This window comes from Heteronotia binoei, chromosome 8 (genome assembly GCF_032191835.1).
Source record: "Heteronotia binoei isolate CCM8104 ecotype False Entrance Well chromosome 8, APGP_CSIRO_Hbin_v1, whole genome shotgun sequence".
NCBI classification, from domain to species: Eukaryota; Metazoa; Chordata; class Lepidosauria; order Squamata; family Gekkonidae; genus Heteronotia; species Heteronotia binoei.
The window spans coordinates 115,638,381-115,663,086 of NC_083230.1; the positions used below are offsets into that span (position 1 = coordinate 115,638,381).

The 24,706-nt window shown below is 46.1% G+C and overlaps 1 protein-coding gene across 16 annotated transcripts in view; it reads right to left on the reverse strand.

The window, feature by feature from the left end:
- The window catches only part of CELF2 (CUGBP Elav-like family member 2), a 554,552-nt gene that overhangs the window by 258,095 nt on the left and 271,751 nt on the right, over positions 1–24,706 (reverse strand). For all 16 annotated transcript variants that reach the window (XM_060245946.1, XM_060245945.1, XM_060245953.1 and 13 more), the window contains exon 2: positions 17,408–17,604. In XM_060245946.1, coding sequence (XP_060101929.1) covers positions 17,408–17,604 — 197 coding nt within the window. The remainder of the gene's footprint in view (positions 1–17,407; positions 17,605–24,706) is intronic.

Here is a 24,706-nt window from a genome sequence, read left to right on the forward strand (position 1 = left end):
AATTTTATTCCCTGGGCTCCCCCCCCCCCCACCAAAAATTTTCTGGCTTTGGGCCTGCAACAACTTGATTCTTTTGACTGCTGCTGCTGGTGAGGGCCTGAGTTCTTTACAATGTGTTGCGTCCACAACATTTATCCAAGCCAAGGATGGGGTGTCTTCGGACTTTCATCCCGATGGGTCTCTACCTAAGGGACCGTCTTTCCCCATACGATCCCCAGAGAGCACTGAGGTCAGCAGGGAAGAACCAGCTGGCTATCCATGGACCAAAGGAGGCAAAACTACAAAATACTCGCACACGGGCCTTCTCTATCGCAGCTCCACACCTATGGAACCAGCTCCCGGAAGAAGTGCGAGCCCTGCGGAGCCTTGACCAGTTCCGCAGGGCCTGCAAGACCACTCTTTTCAGGATGGCCTTTGCCGGCTGAGCGACTGATGCTAGGTGACTTCTACCACCATTATTTTTAAGAATAGAATTAGCACCTGAAATGTTTTTGTTTTAAATTGGAATGTTTTAAGATTAATGTGATTTTAAACCCTTGTATAATTATATGGACATGTTGTTAGCCGCCCTGAGCCTGCTTCGGCGGGGAGGGCAGGATATAAATAAAATTTATTATTATTATTATTAACGGTTAATACTTTGCGAATTTCTTCCCCCACCCGGTACACTTCTTCAATCGGCGCTTGTTTAAAATTACTGTGTACAATTGTTCCCATCTCCGCTTTATGACTTTGAAGTAATTAAAAAAAATGTAATCATGGTATCTATGGTATCTGTCCTAAGCAATCACTAATTGGGTGGGCTCATTAAAAGGAAAGCTTTGGAAACCGTGCCCGCCTGAACTTACCAAGACATTTTACGCTTCATTTCTTCTTTCTAATATAACTCATTGAGTGTTAATTCTGCTAAGGCATCACTTATTAGACAAACGAATACCTTTCCTTTTACAGTTAATTTTGCTTGTCTGGAGAAAAAACACACACACAACAACAACAACAGGGCAATGCTCTCAAAAGCATCGGTTATTTAAAATCAAAGCTTTAATCTACCAGAGAGCAGAATTCCCCCCCTCTGTTTCTCTCTCCTTTCAAATAATCATACATTTATGCACCACCGGGTCTAATCTGAAGTGTCAAAGACTGACACATCCCACTTAAAGCTATGTACTCATGGGTATAGATTAGGCAATAATGAGGTGCAGGGGAAAGCTGGAACAACCTAATGGAAACGTTCGGTTTTAATTTATGCGCTCACAGTTCCCCCTCCTCCATGAGTCCTATATTTCCCGAAAAAACGAGATATTGCGAGACGACCTAGTTCCTTGATGAACATTTCACTCGAAGGGTTGTGGGGTTTTTTTTGTTTTTTTTTTAATCTGATTAGTAAAAATGTGGTATTAGTAAGAATTTTAGTAGGAATTTTAAAGCCCTATACTGCCAGGGAACAGCATACCTTCAGGACCGCCTCTCCCTGTATTTATTTATTTATTTATTTATTTATTTATTTAAGATTTATATCCCGCCCTTCCCACAAGTGGCTCAGGGCGGCTTCCAATAGTAGATCCATCAAAATTACACATATAAAGGGATCCATATTTAAAACAGATAAAACAGATAAAACCCTAGTTATTAATACACATAAATATAAGTATGAGCCCCGTACGCAGGGATGGAATTCTAACAGGAGCTCCTTTGCATCTTAGGCCACACACCCTTGACGTAGCCAATCAGTCAAAAAGAGCCCTGCAAGCTCTTGGAGGATTGGCTACTTCAGGGGTGTGTGGCCTGTTATGCGAAGAAGAAGAAGAAGAAGATATTGGATTTATATCCCGCCCTCCACTCTGAATCTCAGAGCGGCTCACAATCTCCTTTATCTTCCTCCCTCACAACAGACACCCTGTGAGGTGGGTGGGGCTGCGAGGTGGAATGGCCTTGGGTTAGCCATAGCTCTCACAAGAGCTTTCCTTGAAAGGGCAGCTGCTGTGAGAGCTCTCTCAGCCCCACCCACCTCACTGGGTGTCTGTTGTGGGGGAAGAAGATAAAGGAGATTTTAAGCCGCTCTGAGACTCTGATTGAGAGAGAAGGGCGGGGTGTAAATCTACAGTCTTCTTCTTCTTCCTTGGAGCCGCCCCTTATCCAAATTCAGATCAGGGTTGAGCCCTGCTTAGCTTCTGAACTCTGATGACATCAGAGGTCATCAGATGAGCATCCAGGTCAGGACACTGACTATAGCAGGGGTGGCCAAACTGTGGCTTGGGGGCCGCGAGTGGCAATTTCACACATATTGTGTGGCTCTTGTTGGCTGGCATAGAAAAGGCATCTGTTTCTTTAAATCACTTCTCCAAGCTAGTTGGTGGCTCAGAGAAGGCATTTAAAGTTGTTTCCTTTCTACCTCTCCCTCCCCATCTATTTTTTCCCCCCTTCCTTCCTTCCATCCATCCATCTTGTTGCTCTCAGACATCTGACATTCACATCTTGTGGCTCTTAAACCTCTGACATTTATGCTATGCGGCTCTTTCTTATGATACTGAAACCTTTATTATGCATTTCTTCATAAGCAACAGGAAGCAGGAGGCAATAATTATAGTATAAAAGAAAAATGCCATTTTAAACTATGTGGCTCTTATTTTACTTTCCTTCTTTCCAACATCTGATGTTCATGTCTTGAGGCTCTCAGACATCTGGCCTTTATTCTTTGTGGCTCTTACGTTAAGCAAGTTTGGCCACGCCTGGTCTATAGTATAGTAGCACATCAGAGACGAGTATACAGCTTGTCTCTTGGTGGTGGCAGAAAGTGCTGTCCAGTCACAGATGGCTACAAAAACTCCATAGGGTTTTCAAGGCAAGAGACAAACAGAAGTGGCTTGCCATTGCCTGCCTCTTTGCAGTGTCCCTGGGCTTCCTTGGTGTGTCTCCTATCCAGGGGTGGAATTCTAGCAGGAGCTCCTTTGCATATTAAGCCACACACCCCTGATGTAGCCAATCCTCCTGGAACTTACAAGGCTCTTTTTTGTAAGCTCTTGGAGGATTGGCTACATCAGGGGTGTGTGGCCTAATATGCAAAGGAACTCCTGATAGAATTCCGCCCCTGATCCTATCCAAGTACTAACCAGGGTTGACCCTACTTAGCTTCTCAGATCTCATGAAATCAGGCTAACCTGGGCCATCCGTTTTTCTAGCCATTTATATCCCTGTCAACATTTTCCACTGCTCTGCCTCTGATGGGTTTATTCATGTTGTGTTTGCAATGTGGTATGCTTTTTCTACACACTTGGATGGCATTTATCTGCTCGGTGTCCGTCATTTATGCATGTAATTAGCATAATGAATCACTGATGCACAAAGAAGGCTTGAAATGGGTATGTTTCACAGGGGAAACTTGATGCAAGTAAACAGAGAACGATGTGAAAGAACCAAAGGTTTGAGTTGCACTGGAGGGGGGGGGGGAAGAAAAACAAAACAAGGATTTTGGAGATGGAACCACAGGGATGAGAAACTGGAAATCATCTCTCTGTGGGAGCAGGAAATCTTTAAGAAAGGCCTTCTTCCAACTTCATCTGAGATGCGGTTTGTTCACATATGGCACAGGGTCTTTTTGGTGGTGGCACCAAAATTTTCTGCCTTGTGAGGTCTCTATTGTGCCTCCTCTCTGCTCACTTATGGAACATAGACCAAGATGCTCCCTAATACTTTCTCTGCTCCAGAATATTCCTTCTATATGTTAATTGGGGTCAGTATTGTGTGTTATTCGTGCTTTTTTTTCTAACCCACCCGTTTCTTGTCAAAATTTGTGGGGTTTATGTATATTTTAGGGTGTCAAGCATGCAGTTCAGGGGCCAAATCAGGCCCCCAGAGGGCTCCTATCAGGCCCCAGAGCAACTGGCTGTCATCTGCTTCCTTCTCCCTCTCTCTTGCTTCCTTCTGCCTAACAGCTTGTTTTTCAAGACTTGCTCAATTGCATGGGGGCTACAGAGCAAAACCTCTATTTTCTCCATTGGCTGAGGTTCCTCCTTTGGGGAGAAAGGGGGGAGGAATAGCTTGCTTTGCCAGGCTCTCTTAATCACACAACAGAGCTACTTAGCCAAGCCTCTCTTCCTTTTATTGGCTGAGGCTCCTCCCCCCCGTCTCCTGGGGAAGGAAGGAAAGAGCCAGAGCTTCCTTTGCCCAGTTCCCTGGATCCCCCAGGAGAGATACAAAGAAAGCACCTTTTAGACCAATGAGTGCTAACGTTTTAAGCATGTTTTGAGTGTTCTAAAAATATATATTTGTATTTGTCTGTGTTCTTTATAAAATTTATATCTCTGCTACCTAATCTTAAATAAGTACACACATAGCCCAGCTCAACATGGCTTGGCCAAACCCGACATGGCCCGGCCCAACAAGGTCTCATTTACGTCAGATCCGGCCCTCATTACAAATGAGTTCGACATCCGTATTTTCGATTAATTGCTGTTCTTATTCTTATTGTTGTATCAACAGGAAAGAAGGTTTGAAATTACTGATTCAAAGCCCAGGTTTGCTTTATACGAAATCCCAATATCGCTGACTCTTGACAGATAGCCATTCTCCAAATCCTGAGTTCTTGCTTAATGGGGGAATTCCAATGACTGAATTTAGGCATGGGAGTCGTGCTTTAGCACTGAACCACGACCTCTTCCCAATGAAACAGAGGTGTCTTTATCGTGTCACACTTTATCATGTCTTGCATTGAGCAGCACGCAATTTGGAAAAGGAGAACCGTATCTGTAAACACAATGAACCTGGGATCCTCAATCAATTTGTGGCCGTCGGCACATGCTTCCCCCATTTGCTCCTGATTCGTGCCTTTGCCCTCCCTTTCAATAGCACAGCGTTCGCGGAGGGTAAAATGAATTCCTTCGTTTTGACTGGGTCAGGCAGGTGGATACTAATAAGGTCCTGTGGAGTTTGGCTTTGTCAGATGACTCCTGATTCGATTTCAAGAGCAAACAGAGGCTCTGTTTCCATACCATGGACAGCTCCGAGTAAAAGCTGATCCGGGCTCAAAGTTCTTAAATTTAAGAGCCATCCATGATGAGTGGGACCCCTAAGAGCTGCCCTCTGGCCTGAAGCAAGGTGGGCATCAGCATATCCTGAAGTAGGGCATCTGTCAGAGCCCCGGGCCCCTGGAAAGACCAACTAAAAAGGTCTCTGGGAGAACCAGGTTTGATTCCCCACTCCTCCACTTGCAGCTGCTGGAATGGCCTTGGGTCAACCATAGCTCTCGCAGGGTTGTCCTTGAAAGGGCAGCTTCTGGGAGAGCTCTCTCAGGGAGGTAAAGGAGATTGTGACCATTCTGAGATTCAGAGTATAGGGTGGGATATAAATCCAATATCATCATCTTCTTCTTCTTCCACATAGTCAGGCAGCTGGGCAGGAAGGAAGATTCCAGGAGAAGAGGAGGAGGAGGAGGAGACTGGATTTATACCCCACCCTTTACTACCTGAAGGAGTCTCAGAGAGGTTTACAATCTCCTATCCCTCTCCCTCACCACAACGGAGATCCTGTGAGGTTGGTGGTTGCCAAGCCCAATTCAAAAAGTATCTGGGGACTTTGAGGGTGGAGCCAGGAAACTTTGGAGGTGGAGCCAGGAGACATTGGGGGTGGAGCCAGGAGCAAGGTGCGGCAAGCATAGTTGAACTCCAAAGGGAGTTCTGGCCATCACATTTAAAGGGACCACACACCTTTTAAATGCCTTCCATCCATTGGAAATAATGAAGAATAGGGGCACCTTCTTTTGGGGCTCATAGAAGGTCCCCTGGTCCAACCCTTTTGAAATCTGGAGGGTATTTTGAGGAGAGCCACCAGATGCTATGCCGCAAATTTGGTGCCTCTATCTCAAAAACAAGCCCACTCAGAGCCCCAGATACCCGTGGATCAATTTTCCATTATGGGAATTGGTCTCCATAGGGAATGATGGAGTGCCCGGCAAACGTTTTCTGCCCCCCCCCCGCCCCCCGCTTTCTGATGACCCTGAAGCTGGGGAAAGGGTCTCCAAATTGGGGGATCCCCTGCCCCCACCTGGGGATTGGCAACCTTATTCTAAATGTATTTCAATTCAGGCAGTCCGTGACTCCGGCCTTTTTGAGGTTCTGCTTTGCCATGCCATTTGCGACTTCCTCATCTGAAGAACATCTTTAAAGCATTCTTTGACTCACCCCTCAAGGTTACTCACCCCCCTCCCCCAAAAAGGTCATTTTTAATAAGAACATAAGAAGAGCCCTGCTGGATCAGAGTAGTGTCCATCTAATCCAGCATCCTGTCTCACACAGTGGCCAAACAGTAACCTGGAGGGCCAACCACAGGGCATAGAGGCTGGGTCTTTCCCCTGATGTTGCCTCCTGGCTGTAGAGGATTAGTGCCTCTGAACGTGAAGGTTCCCCACAGCCAACATGGCTAATAGCCACTGATAGACCTCTCCTTCATGAATCTATCTAATCCCCCTCTAAGGCTGCCTATTCCTGCAACCAACACAACATCTGGTAGTGAATTCCACATTTTAATCACTCTCTGTGTAAAGAATGTCCTTTTGTCTACCCTGAGCCTGCTGCCCGTCAGCTTCATTGGATGACCTCACATTCTAGAATTTTGGGAATGGGAGAAAGATTTCTTTGTCAGTGCTTTCTACCCCATACAAAATTTCACAATTTTATCGCGTCCTTCCTTAGTTGTCTCATTTCTATCTACGGGACCGCCTTTCTCCACACGTTCCCCGGAGAGCACTGCGTTCAGGGACAAAAAATCTATCGTCCATCCCTGGACCAAAGGAAGCTAGGTTGCGGCTGACGCGAGCTAGGGCCTTCTCGGTGGCAGCACCAGAATTGTGGAATGCTCTCCCGGAGGCCATAAGGGCCCTGCGGGATCTCTCTACTTTCTGCAGGGCCTGTAAGACCGAACTGTTTCGACAGGCCTTTGAGATCTAACCGGGAGAGAGCTGCCACCCTACATCATTACAGAGTACCATGATCACCACATATTATATTGTAGTGATACAGCACCATGAAATGAAATGTTTTAAAATAATTTTAAACTGTACCTTTTTTTATTGGTTAATTTGTAAAAATGAATGTTGTTAGCCGCCCTGAGTCCGCTTGCGGAGAGGGCGGAAGAGAAATTTAAAGTAATAAATAATAAATAAACTGAAAAGTCTCCTGCCTTTCCTCACAGGGAAAGGGGCCCACCTAATCATCTTGGTTGCCCTTTTCTGCACTTTTTCCAATTCTGTGGTGTCCTTTTTGTTATACAGTGACCAGAATTGTGCGGCTGTAAGGACAGCCCTTCCCTTGATACATATTTCCTTTCCTTGCTTGACAACCCACCTTATTTTATCCATAAACCTGTATTACCACAGCAGCTGTCCTTTCTTACAAAAGCCATTTATCGAGTGAGGGAAACCGTATTGATCTCCCATACCAATTGTCAAGTTGACCTGTGACCTTACCTCACTCCAATTCACTCTTCCTTACCCAACCAGTTTCATATTCTGCCAGGGTGTCATGAAGGCAAGGCTTGAATGAGCTTATTTTACAAAATTTGTAAAACGCCTGTCCTCATAAGAGTCACTAAGGAAGCGAACCATTCAAAACATGCATGACAAAGTCATATTTTAAAACCACTCAAATCACCTACGCCAATGCACATCATTAAAACATTTTAAAATTAAAACCAGCGTTAAAATACATATGGAGACATAAAAAAGCCAAGTGATTAAAAATAGGACTAAAATACATATGAAGACATAAAAATGACTACAAAAACATTGGTCGGGAAGGAGAGAATGCTGCAGAGATGCTGAATAATTAAAAACAGAACTAAAATGCATATGAAAAGCTAAAAACAGCAATGAAAGCGACAATGAGGAAGGAGGGATCATTGAAGGGGATCTCAAACAATTAAAAACAGAACTGAAATACATATTAGACAGGAAGCCCCACCAAACAATGGGCACATCCACAAACCAATTGCCCTTTCATCACACACCCTCCAGCCTAGAAATAGCAGCTCTCCAGCAGCCCTGGCCCCACTCAATGCACAGCAGCCAAGAAGGTCTGAGCGCCTGCTCCGGCTGCAACGCCACTGAGGATGTTCTCCACAGCTGAGAACGAAACGTCTGGAAGGAAAACTTTCTCCAGTAGAACACGGCACTTGATCCCGAAAGACTCTACAAACCCTAAGACATAAAAACAACAAAGAAGCAGGCGATGTGAAACACCTCTTCCAGAGACTCTGGAGGGTTACTGCCAGTCTGAGTAGACAATACTGACTGTCAGGGCTTTTTTTGTACAAAAAGCCCAATAGGAGCTCACCTGCATATTAGGCCACACCCCCTGACATCACCATTGTTTCACATGGCTTTTTTGTAGAAAAATCCCAGCAGGGACTCATCTGCATATTAGGCCACACCCCTGACATCACCATTGTTTTACACAGCACTTTTTTGTAGAAAAATCCCAATAGGAACTTATCTGCATATTAGGCCACATCCCGACGGCATTGTTTCACACAGGGCTCTTCTATAGAAAAAGCCTAGCAGAAACTCATTTGCATACTATGCCACACCCCCTGGTGCCAAGCCAACCAGAACTGTGCGATTCTGCTCAACACAAGCCCTGCTGACTTTGATTGGCCAGTGGTCTGATTCAGTATAAGGCGGTTTCATGTCTCCATGTATACTGAGGCTGTCTTCTTAATATGAAGAGGATTTATTCCAAGTCAGATTCCACAACACACACACTATTACCATCTATTCCGACTGGCAGTTCTTCTCCTCGGACAGATTCTTTCCCAGTCCTGCTACCAACCAAAAATCCTTTCTGCTGGAGGTGTCAGAGGTTTGAACAGAGCACAGGCTCGACTCCACTGCTGGGGGCCGCGACATTTTCTTATGGCCTTGTGTGCCACTCACCCTAGCGAGATGAAAATGTGACATTATTTTCAAAGGCTTTCCAGCAATACTGGAGTTAAATATCTCACTGTCATGACATTCGGGGCGGAGGTGTAGAGGCACGAGCGGATTCCATCTCTGCTGCAGCCCGCGCCTTTAAGGATTGTCGAGGCACAATATTGATCGTAGACTTATTAAACCCAAATGTACATATTTGCACAAAAGAGAATGTGCAAAACAAACGGAGACCTGCCTCGTGAAGGTTTCTCTCTTATTATTGTCTTTGCCCTTCATGGATTCTCAGTTAACTACATTATCTGTACCTGCTGGCATTGCAGTGGAGAGCTTCAGTGCTTCCATCTTTGTTTTAATCATTTCTCCCAGGGCTTTTTGTGCAGCAGGAACTCCTTTGCATATTAGGCCACACACCCCTGATGTAGCTAATCCTCCAAGGGCTTACAGGGTTCTTAGTACGGGGCCTACTGTAAGCTGTTGCCTGCTGCTGGGTAGCTACCCTGTATTTCCTTGGTAGTCCCCTATCCAAATACTAATTGGGGCCTATCCTGCTTAGTTGCCATTCCCAATATGGTAAGAGCCAGTTTGGGAGCCAGTCTAACATTTTCCCTCACAAAAAATGGGAAAATAACCAAAACATATCAAGCAGACAGATGGAAATCTTCCTCAAGAGCTTTCTCAGAAACACCTACCTCACAGCAGGCCTTATTTGAGGCAGGGGCTCACAGTAGCAGAGCTCTGGAAACCCTAATTTGATTGTGCTCTTTCTCCCCCCACCAAAAAAAACAACAAAACACCTTGCTTCTGGGCTCAATTTTTCAAACTCCCTGTTGCTGAACTCTTACGATTTGACAAACTTTCTAATATTTTTCCTCACAAAAAATTTGGGAATATAACCAAAACATATCAAGCAGACAGATGGAAATCTTCCTCATGCCACTGTGGCTACATGAAAGAAAGAAAGAAAGAAAGAAAGAAAGAAAGAAAGAAAGAAAGAAAGAAAGAAAGAAAGAAAGAAAGAAAGAAAGAAAGAAAGAGGTAGTCCCCTATGCAAGCACCAGTCGCTTCCGACTCTGGGGTGATGTTGCATCATGATGTTTTCACGGCAGACTTTTTACAGGGTGGTTTGCCATAGCGTTCCCCAGTCATCTACGCTTTCCCACCAGCAAGCTGGGTCCTCATTTTACCGACCTCGGAAGGATGGAAGGCTGAGTCAACCTTGAGCCGGCTACCTGAACCCAGCTTCCACCGGGATCAAACTCAGGTTGTGAGCAGAGAGTTTTGACTGCAGTACTGTAGCTTTACCACTCTGTGCCACAGGGCCATATGATGAGAGTCAGGTTTTATCATGACAATTATAATTCAAGAAGCATTTGAAGGTAGATGCTGAGCTGATATAATTTAGTACACCTTCTGGTGATGTCAGGGGTGTGTGGCATATGCAAATGAGTTGTGCTAATGAGCTCTGATACCTTTTTTTAATGAAATGACCCCTGACTCACAGGGTGTCTGTTGTGGGGAGGGGACGGGAAAAGGGATTGTAAACCACTCTGAAACTCCTTCAGGTAGCAAAGGGCGGGGTATAAATCCAATCTCCTCTTCCTCCTCCTTCAATATCTGGAGATCAAGTTAACCTGGGATATCTAGGCCAGAGATCACAAAACTACCTTATACTTGTAATCGGAGATACCGGGGACTGAACCTGGGACCTTCTGCATGCCAAGCAGAGGCTCTACCACTAAGCCATGGTCCCACCCTCCCCAGTAGATCCTGGAGAGACCAGTAGAGACCATCTCCAAAGGCTGAATCCATTTGCCTTTTATGTAGAAGTCCCAGGTTTGGTCCCCGATATCTCCAGTTGAAAGGATCAGGCAATGTGAAAGATCTCCACCTCAGATTCTGAGGAAGAGCACACAGTGTATACAGTACACAGATTCTGAGGAACAGTACACCTCAGATTTTGAGGAAAATTACACACCGTAGAAGGCAGCTTCATGTATTCATTGTGAGTTACAAAACCCAAACCACAGGTTGAAGGAAATAAGCTCAAGCTAACTCACCCGTTGCAAGCTGAGTTCCTAATTTTGTACAAATGAAAACACTATTGATGGATATGTCAAGGGCAGCCAATGTGTGAATTAGTGAAGAAGAAACACACTAGCTCATGGCAATGAGTGCTTGCGAAGGGGCTGTGGCTCAGTGGAAGAGCATCTGCTTGGCACCCAGAAAGTCCCAGGTTCAATCCCTGGCATCTCCAGTTTAAAGGACCAGGTAATAGGTGATGGGAAAGACCTCTGCCTGAGACCCTGGAGGGCCATTGCTAGTTTGAGTAGACAAGATGAACTTTGATGGGCCAAGGATGTGATCTCCTATTCAGGGGTGTCAAATTCATTTGCTATGAGGGTTGGATCTGACATAAATGAGACCTTGTCGGGCCGGGGCATAGGGTTGCCAAGTCCAATTCAAGAAATATCTGGGGACTTTGGGGGTGGAGCCAGGAGACTTTGGGGGTGGAGCCAGGAGACATTGGGGTGGAGCCAGGAACAAGAGTGTGACAAGCATAACTGAACTCCAAGAGAGTTCTGGCCATCACATTTAAAGGGACAGCACACCTTTTTAAATGTCTTCCTTCCATAGGAAATAATGAAGGATAAGGGCACCTTCTTTTGGGGCTCATAGAATTGGACCCCCTGGTCCAATCGTTTTGAAATTTGGGGGATACTTTGGGGAGAGGCACTAGATACTATATTGAAAATTTGGTGCCTCTACCTCAAAAAACAGCTCCCCCAAAGCCCCCGAAACCTCCAGATCAATTCCCCATTATACTCTATGAGAAGACGTTTCCCTCTCCACCCCCCTCCCCCTCCCCCCCCCCCCCCGTTTCTGGGAAATCTGATGCAGGGGACAGAACTCACTCACCTCCGGAGGTGCAAAGGCACATGGTCCTTTGGGGGCGTGGCTGGGCTCCCCTCCCTTCACCGGCCAGCTGACTGGGGGCGGGAAGCAGCCTGAGAAAACGGAAGAGCTCTGGCTGCTGCGATCGGGGCTGGGTGGGAAGGGCTGCCGTTCTCCCCCCTCCCCTCCCCCCGCTTTCCCTTTTATGGCCAGCGGGGGGTGGAGGCTCCAAATCGGGAGTCTCCAGGCCTAGCGGGGGATTTGGGAACCCTGCCAGGGCATGTGTCATGAAATGTAATGCCAGGTAGCAGAGATATAAACTTTATGAAGCAGGGGTGGCCAATGGTAGCTCTCCAGATGTTTTTTGCCTACAACTTCCATCGGCCCCAGCCATCAGCCATGCTGGCTGGGGCTGATGGGAGTTGTAGGCAAAAAAAATCTGGAGAGCTAGCATTGGCCACCGCTATAAGGATACATACAAACACAAAGATTTTTAAGAAGCTTAAAATAAAGCATGCTTAAAACATTAGCACTCATTGGTCTTAAAGGTGCTTTCTTTGTGCTTCTCTCATGCAATCCAGGGAACTGGGCAAAGGAAGCTATCAGTGGCTATTAGCCACAGTGTGTGTGTGTGTGTGTATATATATATTTTGGCCACTGTGTGACACAGAGTGTTAAACTGGATGGGCCATTGGCCTGATCCAACATGGCTTCTCTTATATTCTTAAGCTCTGGCTCTTTCCTTTCTTCTCCAGGGGACCAAGAGGGGGAGGAGCTTCAGCCAACAGAAGGAAGATTGGCTTGGCTCAGTAATTCTGCTGTGCGATTGAGAGAGCCTGGCAAAGCAAGCTATTCGTCCCCCTTCCTCCCCAGGGAGAAGCCTCTGCCAGTGGAGAATATAGAAGCTTTGTTCTGTAGCTCCTGTGCGACTGAGCAAGCCTGTCAAAGCAAGCTGTGATGCAGAAGGAAGCAAGAGAGAGGGAGAAGGAAGCAGACGACAGCCAGTTGCTCTGGGGCCTGATAGAAGCCCTCCAGGGGCCTGATTTGGCTCCTGGGCTGCATGTTTGACAACCCCTGTCCTATAAGGCTGCTTCTTGTGTTCAGAACAGTGCTTTCATTTTTTGAGACAAGGCTTCTCAGACACTTTTAAAAAAGCTAATTTGCAAGTGCGTAACATGATCAGATCTGAAATCTGTTTTATACTGTTGTTTATTTTGATGTGGTTTCATTTTAATGTTGTTTCATTGTTGTAAGATGCCCTGAGCCCGCTTGTGGGTTAGGGTAGGGGATAAATTGAAAAATTAAATTAAATTAAAATATGATGCTTGCAAAATGTGCAGGTGTGTGCTTGTACACAAAGATGTCAATTCTCTTCTCTGATAATTCCCTGTTTTCCTGAGCCACAAACGTTTGCTTTTCCAGAGGGAGAAGGAGAGGGGCTAACCGAACTACAGCAGATAACCCTTAAGCGGAGAACAGATGCCATTTCTGGAAAAGCTAGACTATGAAGAAGTTGTTTTTTACACCCTGTTTTTCTCTACCCCAAGGAGTCTCAAAATAGCCTACAAATCACCTTCCCTTCCCCTCCCCACAACAGGCACCTTGTGAAGTAGCTGGGAGATTCCTGAGAGGACTGCTCTTGTGAGAACAGCTCCGAGAGAACTGTGGCTGACTTGTCATCTAGAAGCTGCATGCAGAGGAGTGGGGAATCAAACCTTGTTCTCCAGATTAGAGTCCACCGCTCTTAACCACTACATCAAACGTGCTCTCAAGGGCCTTAACTCAAAGGTAAACTATGCTTTCAGGTTCCTGAATTGGTATATAAATAAAAGAAGAAGAAGAGGAAGAGGAGGAGGAGATTGGATTTATACCCTGCCCTTCACTCAAGAGTCTCAGAGCGGTTTGCAATCTCCTTCCCTTCCTCTCCCCACAACAGTCATCCTGTGCGGGAGGCGGGGCTGAGAGAGCTCTGAGAAAACTGTTCTTGAGAGAACAGCTCTGAGAGAACTTGTGACTGACCCAAGGTCACTCCAGCAGTTGCATGTGGAGGAGTGGGGAATTAAACCCAGTTCTCACAGATGGGAGTCCATGCACTTAATCACTACGCCAAACTAGTGACTGGGCTTGTAGTTTTGGGACCCCATGGATTCCAGGTACGACGTCCCCCTGCCCTTAGAAGCCACTATAGCATTTTCCCATTAATTATGGACAGGGCTTTTATGTTTTTGGTAGAAAAAGTCCAGCAGGAGCTCATATGCATATTAGGCCGCACTCCCTGACATCACCATTGTTTCACTAGGGCTTTTTTTGTAGAAAAAGCCCAGCAGGAGCTCATTTACATATTAGGTCACACACCCTTACACTGCGTTCCTGTGCATTCATGCACAGCCCTGAAAACACAGATCCAATTTAAACCAGAACTATTTTTATTGAATATATATTCCAATGAATATACGAAAGAGACAAGACATTTAATGGCATACCTTAATACAACAGCTAGAATATTGTTTGTGCAAAAAATGGAAACTTCAGCAAGTGCCTAAAAACCAAGACTGATTGGGAAAATATTAGAGGCAGCTGAGATGGACTACCTATCCTTATTACTGGGCGGCAAATCTAAGGAAGAAGCAAGAAAATATTGGGAGCCGTTATACGTCTGGCTTGACACCGTAAGCTGATTTTCTGATTAAGACTAATTGATGTGAAACGCAACTATTCAGTATATATATTGAATATATAATCCAATTTAGAGAAGTTTAAGTGAGAACTCACATTTACATGACAATAATTGAGATTTTATTTTAAATATATGGAAATATCTTACAGCCTTTTTATGGTGAATGATATACTGATGTGAAGAATGTACTACTTTTCTGTTAGTCTACTCATTGTTTACTTTCTGTATCCTTCTTTCCCCCTCCCCCTTATTCTTGTCCTTATGGAAATTTAATAAAACTTTTAAATGAGAGAAAAAAAAAGCCCTGATTACGGATCTTTTCCCCTCTTACATAGAAACAGATCCCAACTTCCAGAACTGTAAAACTGGAAACTATTCAGTGCAGTCTATGCAGAGTTGAAGGATAAAGGCATAGGAAAAAACCCAGCTCTCTGCAATCCATACAAAATTGGCAGCTGTACAGAGATGTTAGGAGGGAAAAAACCCACGTGAAATAGGACGTTTGTAGTTAGAGGGTAGAGAAGACGGCTGGTGATGGCAGCAGAGGAGAAAGCAGAAGCCTTCAGTTGTTTTTGACAAGAACTGTGAGGAGTTCAGACAGACAGCAACCTGGCAAATGGCTCAGAAAGGTCCTTCCCTCCTCTTATCCATGCCGGAGGAAGAAATGTCCTTTGCCCAGTCAGAGCAAACTGTAGCCGAGACAGAGTGAAACTTTTGTGTCCTTAAATCCCTACAGTAATGACACTCTCCGGAAGGTCATCACAGAGAAGTCTTCAGAGGTTCGCCAGTCTCCAGGATCTCCATGTGAGAGGCTTGGAGATCTCCTGCTATTACAACTCATCTCCACAGGAACTTTTTGTAGAAAAAGCCCAGCAGGAACTCATTGGATTACTAGGCCACACCCCCTGACATCACGATTGTTTCACACAGGGCTTTTTTGTAGAAAAAGTCCAGTAGGAACTCATTGGCATATTAGGCTACACACCCCTGACATCACCATTTTTTCACATGGGGGGGGGTTGCAGAAAAAGCCCAGCAGGAACTCATTGGCATATTAGGTTGCACCCTCTGACATCACCACTGTTTCACACAGGGCTTTTTTTGCAGAAAAAGCCCATTGGGAACTCATTTTGTCTATTAGGCCACACCCCCTGGTGCCAAACCAGCCAGAACTGTGTTCCTGCTAAAAACACCCCTGCATCTCCAGACAGCAGAGAAAACAGCTGCTTCGGAAGGTGGGTTGTTTGCATTGTGCCGTGTTCAGGTGCCTTCCCTTCCCAAATCCTGCCAGCTCCAGGCTCCATTGCCCCCCCCCCCGGTTTCAGAATTCCAAAGGTATCCATGGTACAAAATGATTTAGAAACCCTTTACTACGAAGCCTTAGCAAACCTCTCAGCCTCTGCTTGCCCAAGGGCAGGGCTTTTTTTGTAGCAGAAACTCCTTTGCATATTAGGCCACACGCTTCTGATGTAGCCAATCCTCTTGGAGTTTACCTTGCATTAAGAACCCTATAAGCTCTTGGAGGATTGGCTGCATTAGGAATGTGTGACCTAATATGCAAAGGAGTTCCTGCTACAGAAAAAGCCCTGCCCAATTGATTAACAATATGAGCCTACCCTACGTGGTTATTATCAGGATCACTAAACATAACACAGTTGAAATTCTTGGACACAACACTGGTTAATGATTTACAAAAAACAACAAGATGTATCTGTTCAATTCACCAGAGACTTTGAGTTCCAACCTTCAGGTGGTGGTTGGAGATGTCCTGGGATTACAACTGATCTCCAGGCAACAGAGATCAGTTCACTTGGAGAAAATAGCTCATGTGGAAGGTGGATTCCATGGCATTATACCATGAGGAAGTCCCTCCCCTCCCCAAACCCCGCCACCTCAGGTTCCACCCCCAAAATCTCCAGGTAATTCCCAACCTGGAGCTGGCAACCCTATGGAAAGCTGGTTAGCTGAAAGCCGGCAAGTAATAATATGAGCTAAGAAGTTGCTCTGCACACCTTGAAAAGAACACCACTACACAGTCATTTTAGAGCAAGACGGATGTTTGAAATGGGGGTAGGGGGCAGGAAGTATTAGCTTTCTTTCAGATGTCAATTCAGGAGCCCACAACCAGGGGGAGAAATTTGTCAGAGGAGAATTCTGGAAGCATCATGATTCACTTCCTGGTCCAACCTCATCCATTACAGTACCAGCCACCCAAACACAAGCCAAGCGAAGACACAAATCATGAGGTTTTATTGTTGTTTTATAGGGTTACCAACTTCCAAATGGGCCCTTGAGATCTCATGAACATAAGAGAAGCTATCTGGAATCAGGCCAATGGCCCATCCAATCCAACATTCTGTGTCACACAGTGGCCAAAAAACCCAGGCACCATCAGGAGGTCCACCAGCGGGGCCAGGACACTAGAAGTCCTCACACTGTTGCCCCTCCCAAGCACCAAGAATACAGAGCATCACTTGCCCCAGACAGAGAGTTCCAGCAATCTCCCAGAATTACTATCAATCTCCAAACAATGGAGATCAGTTCCCCCGGAGAAAATGATTTCTTTGGAGGGTGAACTCTATGACATTATGCTCTGCCGATGCCCCTCCTTTCTCCAAACGTCAGTCTCCCCAGGCTCCACCCACAATTTTTCAGAATTTCCAGAGGTTTTTTGTAGCAGGAACTCCTTTGCATGTTAGGCCACACACCCCTGATGTAGCCAATCCTCCTAGAGAGCTTACAGGGCTCTTCGTACAGGGCCTCCTGTAAGCTCCAGGAGGATTGGCTACATCAGGGGTGTGTGGCCTAACGTGCAAAGAAGTTCCTGTTACAAAAAAAAGCCCTCAGGATTTCCCCAATCTGGATTTGGCAACCCTATTCTTTTACTCCTCCACCAAGCTCCAACAAGATTCCCGTACCTTTGCTTTGGGGAGGATTCTGACTCCGATCTCGGAGAACGTTGATCTGGTAGACGGCTCCGTAAGGCTCGAAAAGTTCTTTCAGCTCTTTTTCTGACCAGGAACGGGGGATCTGTCCCACAAACATCTTAATGGCGTCGGGATCCGGTTGGTCGGAGTGATCCAAAGCTCCGTTCATCTTGTTCGCTGTGCCGTTACTAGAGAGAGGTCCGAGAAAGAGGAGAACGTTAGCGGAAGAAACCTTTTTGGAAATAATTCCACTTGCATGTAAAAAAGGGCAACAACAAAAAGCAAGAGGAAGCGCCGAATTGTCCCCTCCATGTTGATTAAGTTCTGCCATTCACAAAGTGCCACATTAATGCCAAGAACAACAACCCCCCCAAAATGCAGATCCGTAATTACATTATTCTCTGTTTGCCCTTCTCGGCAAGTTCTACTCACAAAAGAACAACTGTGGATGCTGGAGGAAAAGGGTGTTTTGAGACGTATGGGAGATACTTGATGACTGCATGGTGCTCAGCGGAAAGGAGCGCCAGCACGGGTGCTTGCGCTACCGAGAGCCTGTTGGCTTTCTCTTTCGCGCATTTGTGTTTTGATGTTAAAAAAGTCATGCTACAGGAATGCAAAACAGCGAGGAGGATCAGAGCGCGACACCCACAAGGAACTTGCGGACAGAACAAAACCCTCCCTGTTCGTGCATCAAATTGTTACACAAACTATTTCATGGAATCGTAAAATCACAGAGGTGGAAGGGACCTCCAGGGAATCTAGTCCAACCCCCTGCACAATGCAGGAAACTCACAAATACCTCCCCCTAAATTCATAGGATCTTCATTGCTGTCAGATGGCCATCTAGCCTCTGTTGAAAAACCTCCAAGGAAGGAGAGCCCACCACCTCCCGAGGGAGCCTGTTCCACTGAGGAATCGCTCTAACAGTCAGGAAGTTCTTCCTAATGTTGAGCTGGAAACTCTTTTGATTTAATTTCAACCCACTGGTTCTGGTCCTACCTTTCGGGGCCACAGAAAACAATTCCACACCCTCCTCTATATGGCAGCCCTTCAAGTACTTGAAGATGGTGATCATATCACCTCTCAGCCGTCTCCTCTCCATGCTAAACATCCCCAGCTCCTTCAACCTTTCCTCATAGGAGTTCAACCCATTGGTTCTGGTCCTACCTTCTGGGGCCACAGAAAACAATTCCACACCTATAGGACAGCCCTTCAAGTACTTGAAGATGGTGATCATATCATAAGATGATCATATTTGAAAACATTCCAGCGGATAAGTGGCCTACACGGACCCGGTAGTCTTTCAGCCAAGGAGAGCTGGTGTAGGGTCATAGTTATGAGTGTTCGACAATGTGGGAAGACTTGGGTTTGAATTCTCCTTCTGTCTGACGCTCTCTAGAGAAGTCTTGGTCCAGCTGGACTCTCACAAATTAAGCTAATGCCCAGAACTGTTGTTGTTGTTGTTTCCCTAGATCAACATCTACTGCCATATAGAGGAGGGTTGCCAACCTCCAGGTGGGTTCCGGAGCTCTCCTGCTATTACAGTTGATTTCCAGACAACAGCGATCAGTTCGCCTGGAGAAAATGCCCACTTTGGAATGGACTCTATGACTTATCCCACTCTACTATAATAGGGAATTCTGTAAATCAGCCCTTCTGGAACGTGTTAAATCAGCCTCTATGCATTTCTTCCAACTAGGTTTGAAAAGATGACCTTGATGGGCTACAACGCCACAGAGTCCACACTCCAAAGCAGCCATTTTCTCCAGGAGAACTGATCTGTTTTCCTTTTCCTTAATTCCATGAGATCCCCAGGTACCACAAGGAAACTGTAGGGTCGCCAATCCCCAGGTGGGGCAGGGAAACAGGTCAAAAACTTCAGTGAAAACCAGCCTCCAAAGATAATAAACAACAAAACATTTAAATAAATATCAACTGGAGAGCGAGTTTGGTGTTGTGGTTAAGTGTGCAGACCCTTCTCTGGGAGAACCGGGTTTAATTCCCCACTCCTCCCCTTGCACCTGCTGGAATGGCCTTGGGTGAGCCATAGCTCTGGCAGAGGTTGTCCTTGAAAGGGCAGCTGCTGTGAGAGCCCTATCCAGCCCCACCCACCTCACAGGGTGTCTCTTGTTGGGAAGGAAGGTAAAGGAGATTGTGAGCCGCTCTGCGACTCTTCGGAGTGGAGGGTGGGATATAAATCCAGTATCTTAATCTACCTCACAGGGCGTCTGTTGTGGGGGGTGGGAAGGTAAAGGAGATTGTGAGCCGCTCTGAGACTCTTCGGAGTGGAGGGCGGGATATAAATCCAGTATCTTCATCTACCTCACAGGGTCTGTTGTGGGGGAGGGAAGGTAAAAGAGATTGTGAGCTGCTCTGAGACTCTTTGGAGTGGAGGGCGGGATATAAATCCAATATCTTCATCATCTTCTAAAAAGTCTTTAGGTCAATACAAATTGGAAGAATAATACATTTAGGCAAACCCACACCCAGTCTACAAACCCGCACCAAAAGTCATTCCAAGGCAATTAAATGTCCAAACATTCATAGAGGTGTGGGCAGTAGTTCTACAGGCAGAGTTGTCCACGGAGACCAAAGCTCCAAAAATTCTTTCTGTACAGCAAGGCACAGCGAAGAAAACACGACGTGGCAGTACTTGAGCCCACGTTTCGCAGAGGCTTCTACGAGCTGCACATAAATATAATTAATAAACCATACATGAAATATTTAGCATATCATCATAGGAAATACTGAAAGCAGAGTGGAACTATTGCCTGCACCTCTATGAATGTTTGGACATTTAATTGCCTTGGAATGACTTTGGGTGTGAGTTTGTAGATTCTAAGTGTATCATTCTTCCAACTTGTATTGACCTAAAGACTTTTTGATATACATTTAAGTGTTTTGTTGATTATTATCTTTGGAGGCTGGTTTTCGTGGAGGTTTTTGACCTGTTTCCTTGCTCCATTATCCGCATTGCTCTTTGTTGGTGGCAGGTGGGGGCAGGAGATCCCCCAGTTTGGAGATCCTCCCCCCCACTTCAAGGTCATCAGAAAGCAGGGGGGGGAAGGGAAATGTCTGCTGGGCACTCCATTATTCCCCGTGGAGACCAATTCCCATAGGGTATAATGGAGAACTGGTCTGTGGCTATCTGGGACTCCAGAGGGGCTGCGTTTTGAGAAAGAGGCACCAAATTTCAGCATAGCATCCAATGCCTCTCCTCAAAACACCCCCCAAGTTTCAAAAAGATTGGACCACGGGGTCCAATTCTATGAGCCCCCAAAGAAGGTGCCCCTAACCCCCGTTATTTCCATTGGAGGGAAGACATTTAAAAGGTGTGCAGTCTCTTTAAATGTGATGGCCAGAACTCCTTTTGGAGTTCAATCATGCTTGTCACACCCTTGCTCCTGACTCCACCCCCAAAAGTCTTCCGGCTCCACCCCAAAGTCTCTTGTCTCCAAAGTCACCAGATATTTCTTGAGTCAGATTTGGCAACCCTAGGAGGCTGGCATCCCAAAGGTGGTACTAGACTCAAATCCAGCTGCATCCCTATAAAGTGCGGTGTACAATCCTTCCACAAGTGCATTTCTCTGTTTGCTAATGGGGCAAGATTTTTTCAGTGGCAGAATATTTCTCTGTGTGACACCAGTGTTCAGACTAGGAGTGGCCAAACTTGCTTAACGTAAGAGCCACAAAGAATAAATGCCAGATGTTTGAGAGCCTCAAGACATAAACATCAGATGTTGGAAGGAAGGAAGGAAGGAAGGAAGGAAGGAAGGAAGGAAGGAAGGAAGGAAGGAAGGCAGGCAAATATATGGAGAGGGAGAGGAAGTTCAGAGTCTCAGAGCAGCTCATAATCTCCTTTACCTTCCCCCCCCCCCCCACAACAGACACCATGTGAGGTAGGTGGGGCTGAGAGAGCTCTCACAGAAGCTACCCTTTCAAGGACAAGTCTGTGAGAGCTATGGCTGACAAAGCCATTCCAGAAGCTGCAAGTGGAGGAGTGGGGAATCAAACCCAGTTCTCCCAGATAAGAGTCCGCGCACTTAACCACTACACCAAACTGGCTCTCTTTTAAAGAAAGCACCTTTAACTTTAAATGCCTTCTCCAAGCCAGCCGACGGGGTGGTGGAGGCTTCAAGAGCCACACAATATGTGTGAAAGAGCCACAGTTCGGCTATACCGCACAGACTACACCTTTAAGTTCCACAACAGTCAAGGATCAAAACCCACAAAGAGAAGGCAAAACCGTGGACTTGACCAACAAAAGAATAATAACAAAGGGGTGAAAAAGAGAGAGAGGGAGAGAGCAGGTACTGGAAAGGGAAGTCACAGGTGTATACTCTCACCTCAAGGCTACGAACTCGTGCAAAGAGAAATTATTTAGGCTCCCGTGCTTCATTCCTTCTGAAGCGTAAAGACACCTGAATGCATTAATATGCCTCTATTAACTTCTAGTCCTCTCCTGGGTCCTGAAGGGAGGCGAGGTGACATGAAAGGCACATTTCGGAAACTGACAATGAAAAGTTTGATCACTAATATTGCAACGGGCCTAACCTTGGCTTGCTCTGCCGGGGGGATACATTTCAATTACCCGACGCCATCTTTTCACTCGCTTTCTCCCTGGCCTCCTATATCACGATGAGGAGGAGAAAAAGAAAGCAGCCCTGGATGTCTTTTTTAGGGATGCTGGGAGACTCGAATGCGAGTTGCAGCAAGGTGGCTGGATTAAGCAAAGGCCCCAGGTCCTGCCTAACCTGTGAACCCTTCGACTTCCCTTCTGTTTTTCTCTGGTCGATCCTGAAGGCAGAACTTATTTTCCTGCCCTCATTCCAGGGATCATAAATTGTGCCATCACATATCATTTTTATCAGTGACAATTATTATTAATTTTTTTTTTTAATCTCCCTCAGTCTCTATCCAATAAGCTGAGGGTGGTCTTGAAGAAGAAGAGGAGGAGGATATTGGATTTATACCCCACCCTTCACTTTGAATCTCAGAGTCTCAGACTGGCTCACAATCTCCTTTACCATCCTCTCCGACAACAGGCACCATGTGAGGTAGGTGGGGCTGAGGGAGCTCTCCCAGAAGCTGCCCTTTCAAGGACAACTCCTGAGATAGCTATGGCTGACCCAAGGCCATTTCAGCAGATGCAAGTGGAGGAGTGGCGAATCAAACCCGGTTCTCCCAGATAAGAGTCCATGCACTTCACCACTACACCAAACTGGCTCTCAAGGGTTTTCCCAGTTCCATTCTCTCCTCACTACAACCTTGTGAGACAGGCCAGATATCTACAACGTCATACCCACCAACCTCTTTCCTGGCACCCACTAAGTGGGTGGAGCTAAGTGGGAAGTTCCCTGCTGGACTTATAACTAGGTTTGCTAGGCCCTGTACTAAGAGCCCTGTAAGCTCTTGGAGGATTGGCTACATCAGGGGTGTGTGGCCTAATATGCAAAGGAGCTCCTACTACAAAAAAAGCCCTGATGATAGACATGCAGACTTCCATATCAACAGACCATACAATGTATCAGAAGGTGAAAAGTGACAGAAGAAGAGGAGGAGGAGTTGGATTTATACCCTGCCAGGGCTTTTCTGGTAGAAAACACCCAGCAGGAACTCATTTGCATATTAGGCCACACCCCCTGATGTCACCATTGTTTCACATAGTGCTTTTTGTGGGAAAAGCCCAGCAGGAATTCATTTGCATATTAGGCCACACCCTCTGATGCCAAGCCAGTCAGAACTGCATTCCTGCGCTTTCCTGCTCAAAAAAAGTCTCGCATCTTCCTCTTCACTAGGATTCTAATGGCAATTGACATGTGATCCCAGTATTCAGGGCTTTTTGGTAGCAGGAACTTCTTTGCATATTAGGCCACACACCCCTGATGTAGCCAATCCTCCAAGAGCTTACAGGGCTCGTAGTACAGGGCCTACTGTAAGCTCTAGGAGGATTGGCTACATCAGGGGTGTGTGGCCTAATAGGCAAGGAGTTCCTGCTACAAAAAAAGAGCCCTGCTTAATTCATTAACAAAACAATATTAAAAAACGCTGGATATCTCCAATGCTTTCCTCTTGTGAGGAAATAAATCCTTCAGTGGCATCCCTTTATCGCCTTGGAAAATGGCAAATTATGTCAGCCCCAAAGACAGCATAGGGATAACAAAATAAACCACCAGGAACTGTAAAATTCCTGGATCAGCTTTTGAATCATTCAACTCAGAAGAGGAAGCAATAGCAAGGCCCTTTTGGCTGACCGTTCCTGGCTTCCGGAACATTCCTCGTTCTCGTTTCAAACCGTGCCAGCTCAACTTGTACAACACCCTCACCAGCTTTTCTTCACCCCAGCAAGCCCAGCGAAGGAGGGAAGGGGAGTCACTCTGGGAGGCGATTAGAGAATTATGTTAATATCATTTTACAATCCTGGCGAGGGCCACTCCCCGAGAAACAACCCCCGAACCCAAAACAAATGCCAGAAGCGGTAAGGTCAAAACAAATCCGTTGGAAATTAGCTTCTTCATTAGAGGCTGGCAACAGTGAGAGCAACAAACGCCGATCAGATGGCGGCCAAGACGCAGAGGCCAAAAGATTTCGGGAAAGAGAATCCAGTTGCGTTCTCCCCTTCATCGTCCATGAGACGTGGATCCTTTCACTTTTCCAGAGCGATCTCTTTTTTTTTTTTTTTTTTGCACACCTTGGTATTTGTGGCTTGGCACTGTGAGTGCTCTGGGATTAGGAGGGGAACAGGGGTGGCCAAACTGTGGCTTGGGAGCCACATGTGGCTCTGTCACACATATTGTGTGGCTCTCGAAGCCTCCACTGCCCTGTTAGCAGGCTTGGAGAAGACATCTGTCTATTTAAATCACTTCTCCAAGCCAAGCGAGCCAGTGGCTTGGAGAATGCATTTAAAGTTAAAGTTGCTTTCTCTCTACCTCTCTCTTCCCCATCTATCTTCCTTCCTTCTTTCCTCCCTTCCCTCTTTCCTTCCTTCCTTCCTTCCTTCCTTCCTTCCTTCCTTCCTTCCTTCCTTCCTTCCTTGTCTTGTGGCTTTCAACCATCTGACGTTTATTCTATGAGCACTTACATTAAGCAAGTTTGGCCACCCCTGTTATACAGAATCACTTCCTTCTACAGCCCACCAAACCCGTAAGCTTAGACCAGAATGAACCTGCATCAGAATACACTGGTAACATCTTGATAGGTTGGCCAGTCTCCGGGTGGTGGCTGGAGATCTCCCGGAATCACAGCTGGTCTCCAGGAAAAAAAAGAGCCTGGAGAAAATGGCTGCTGGGG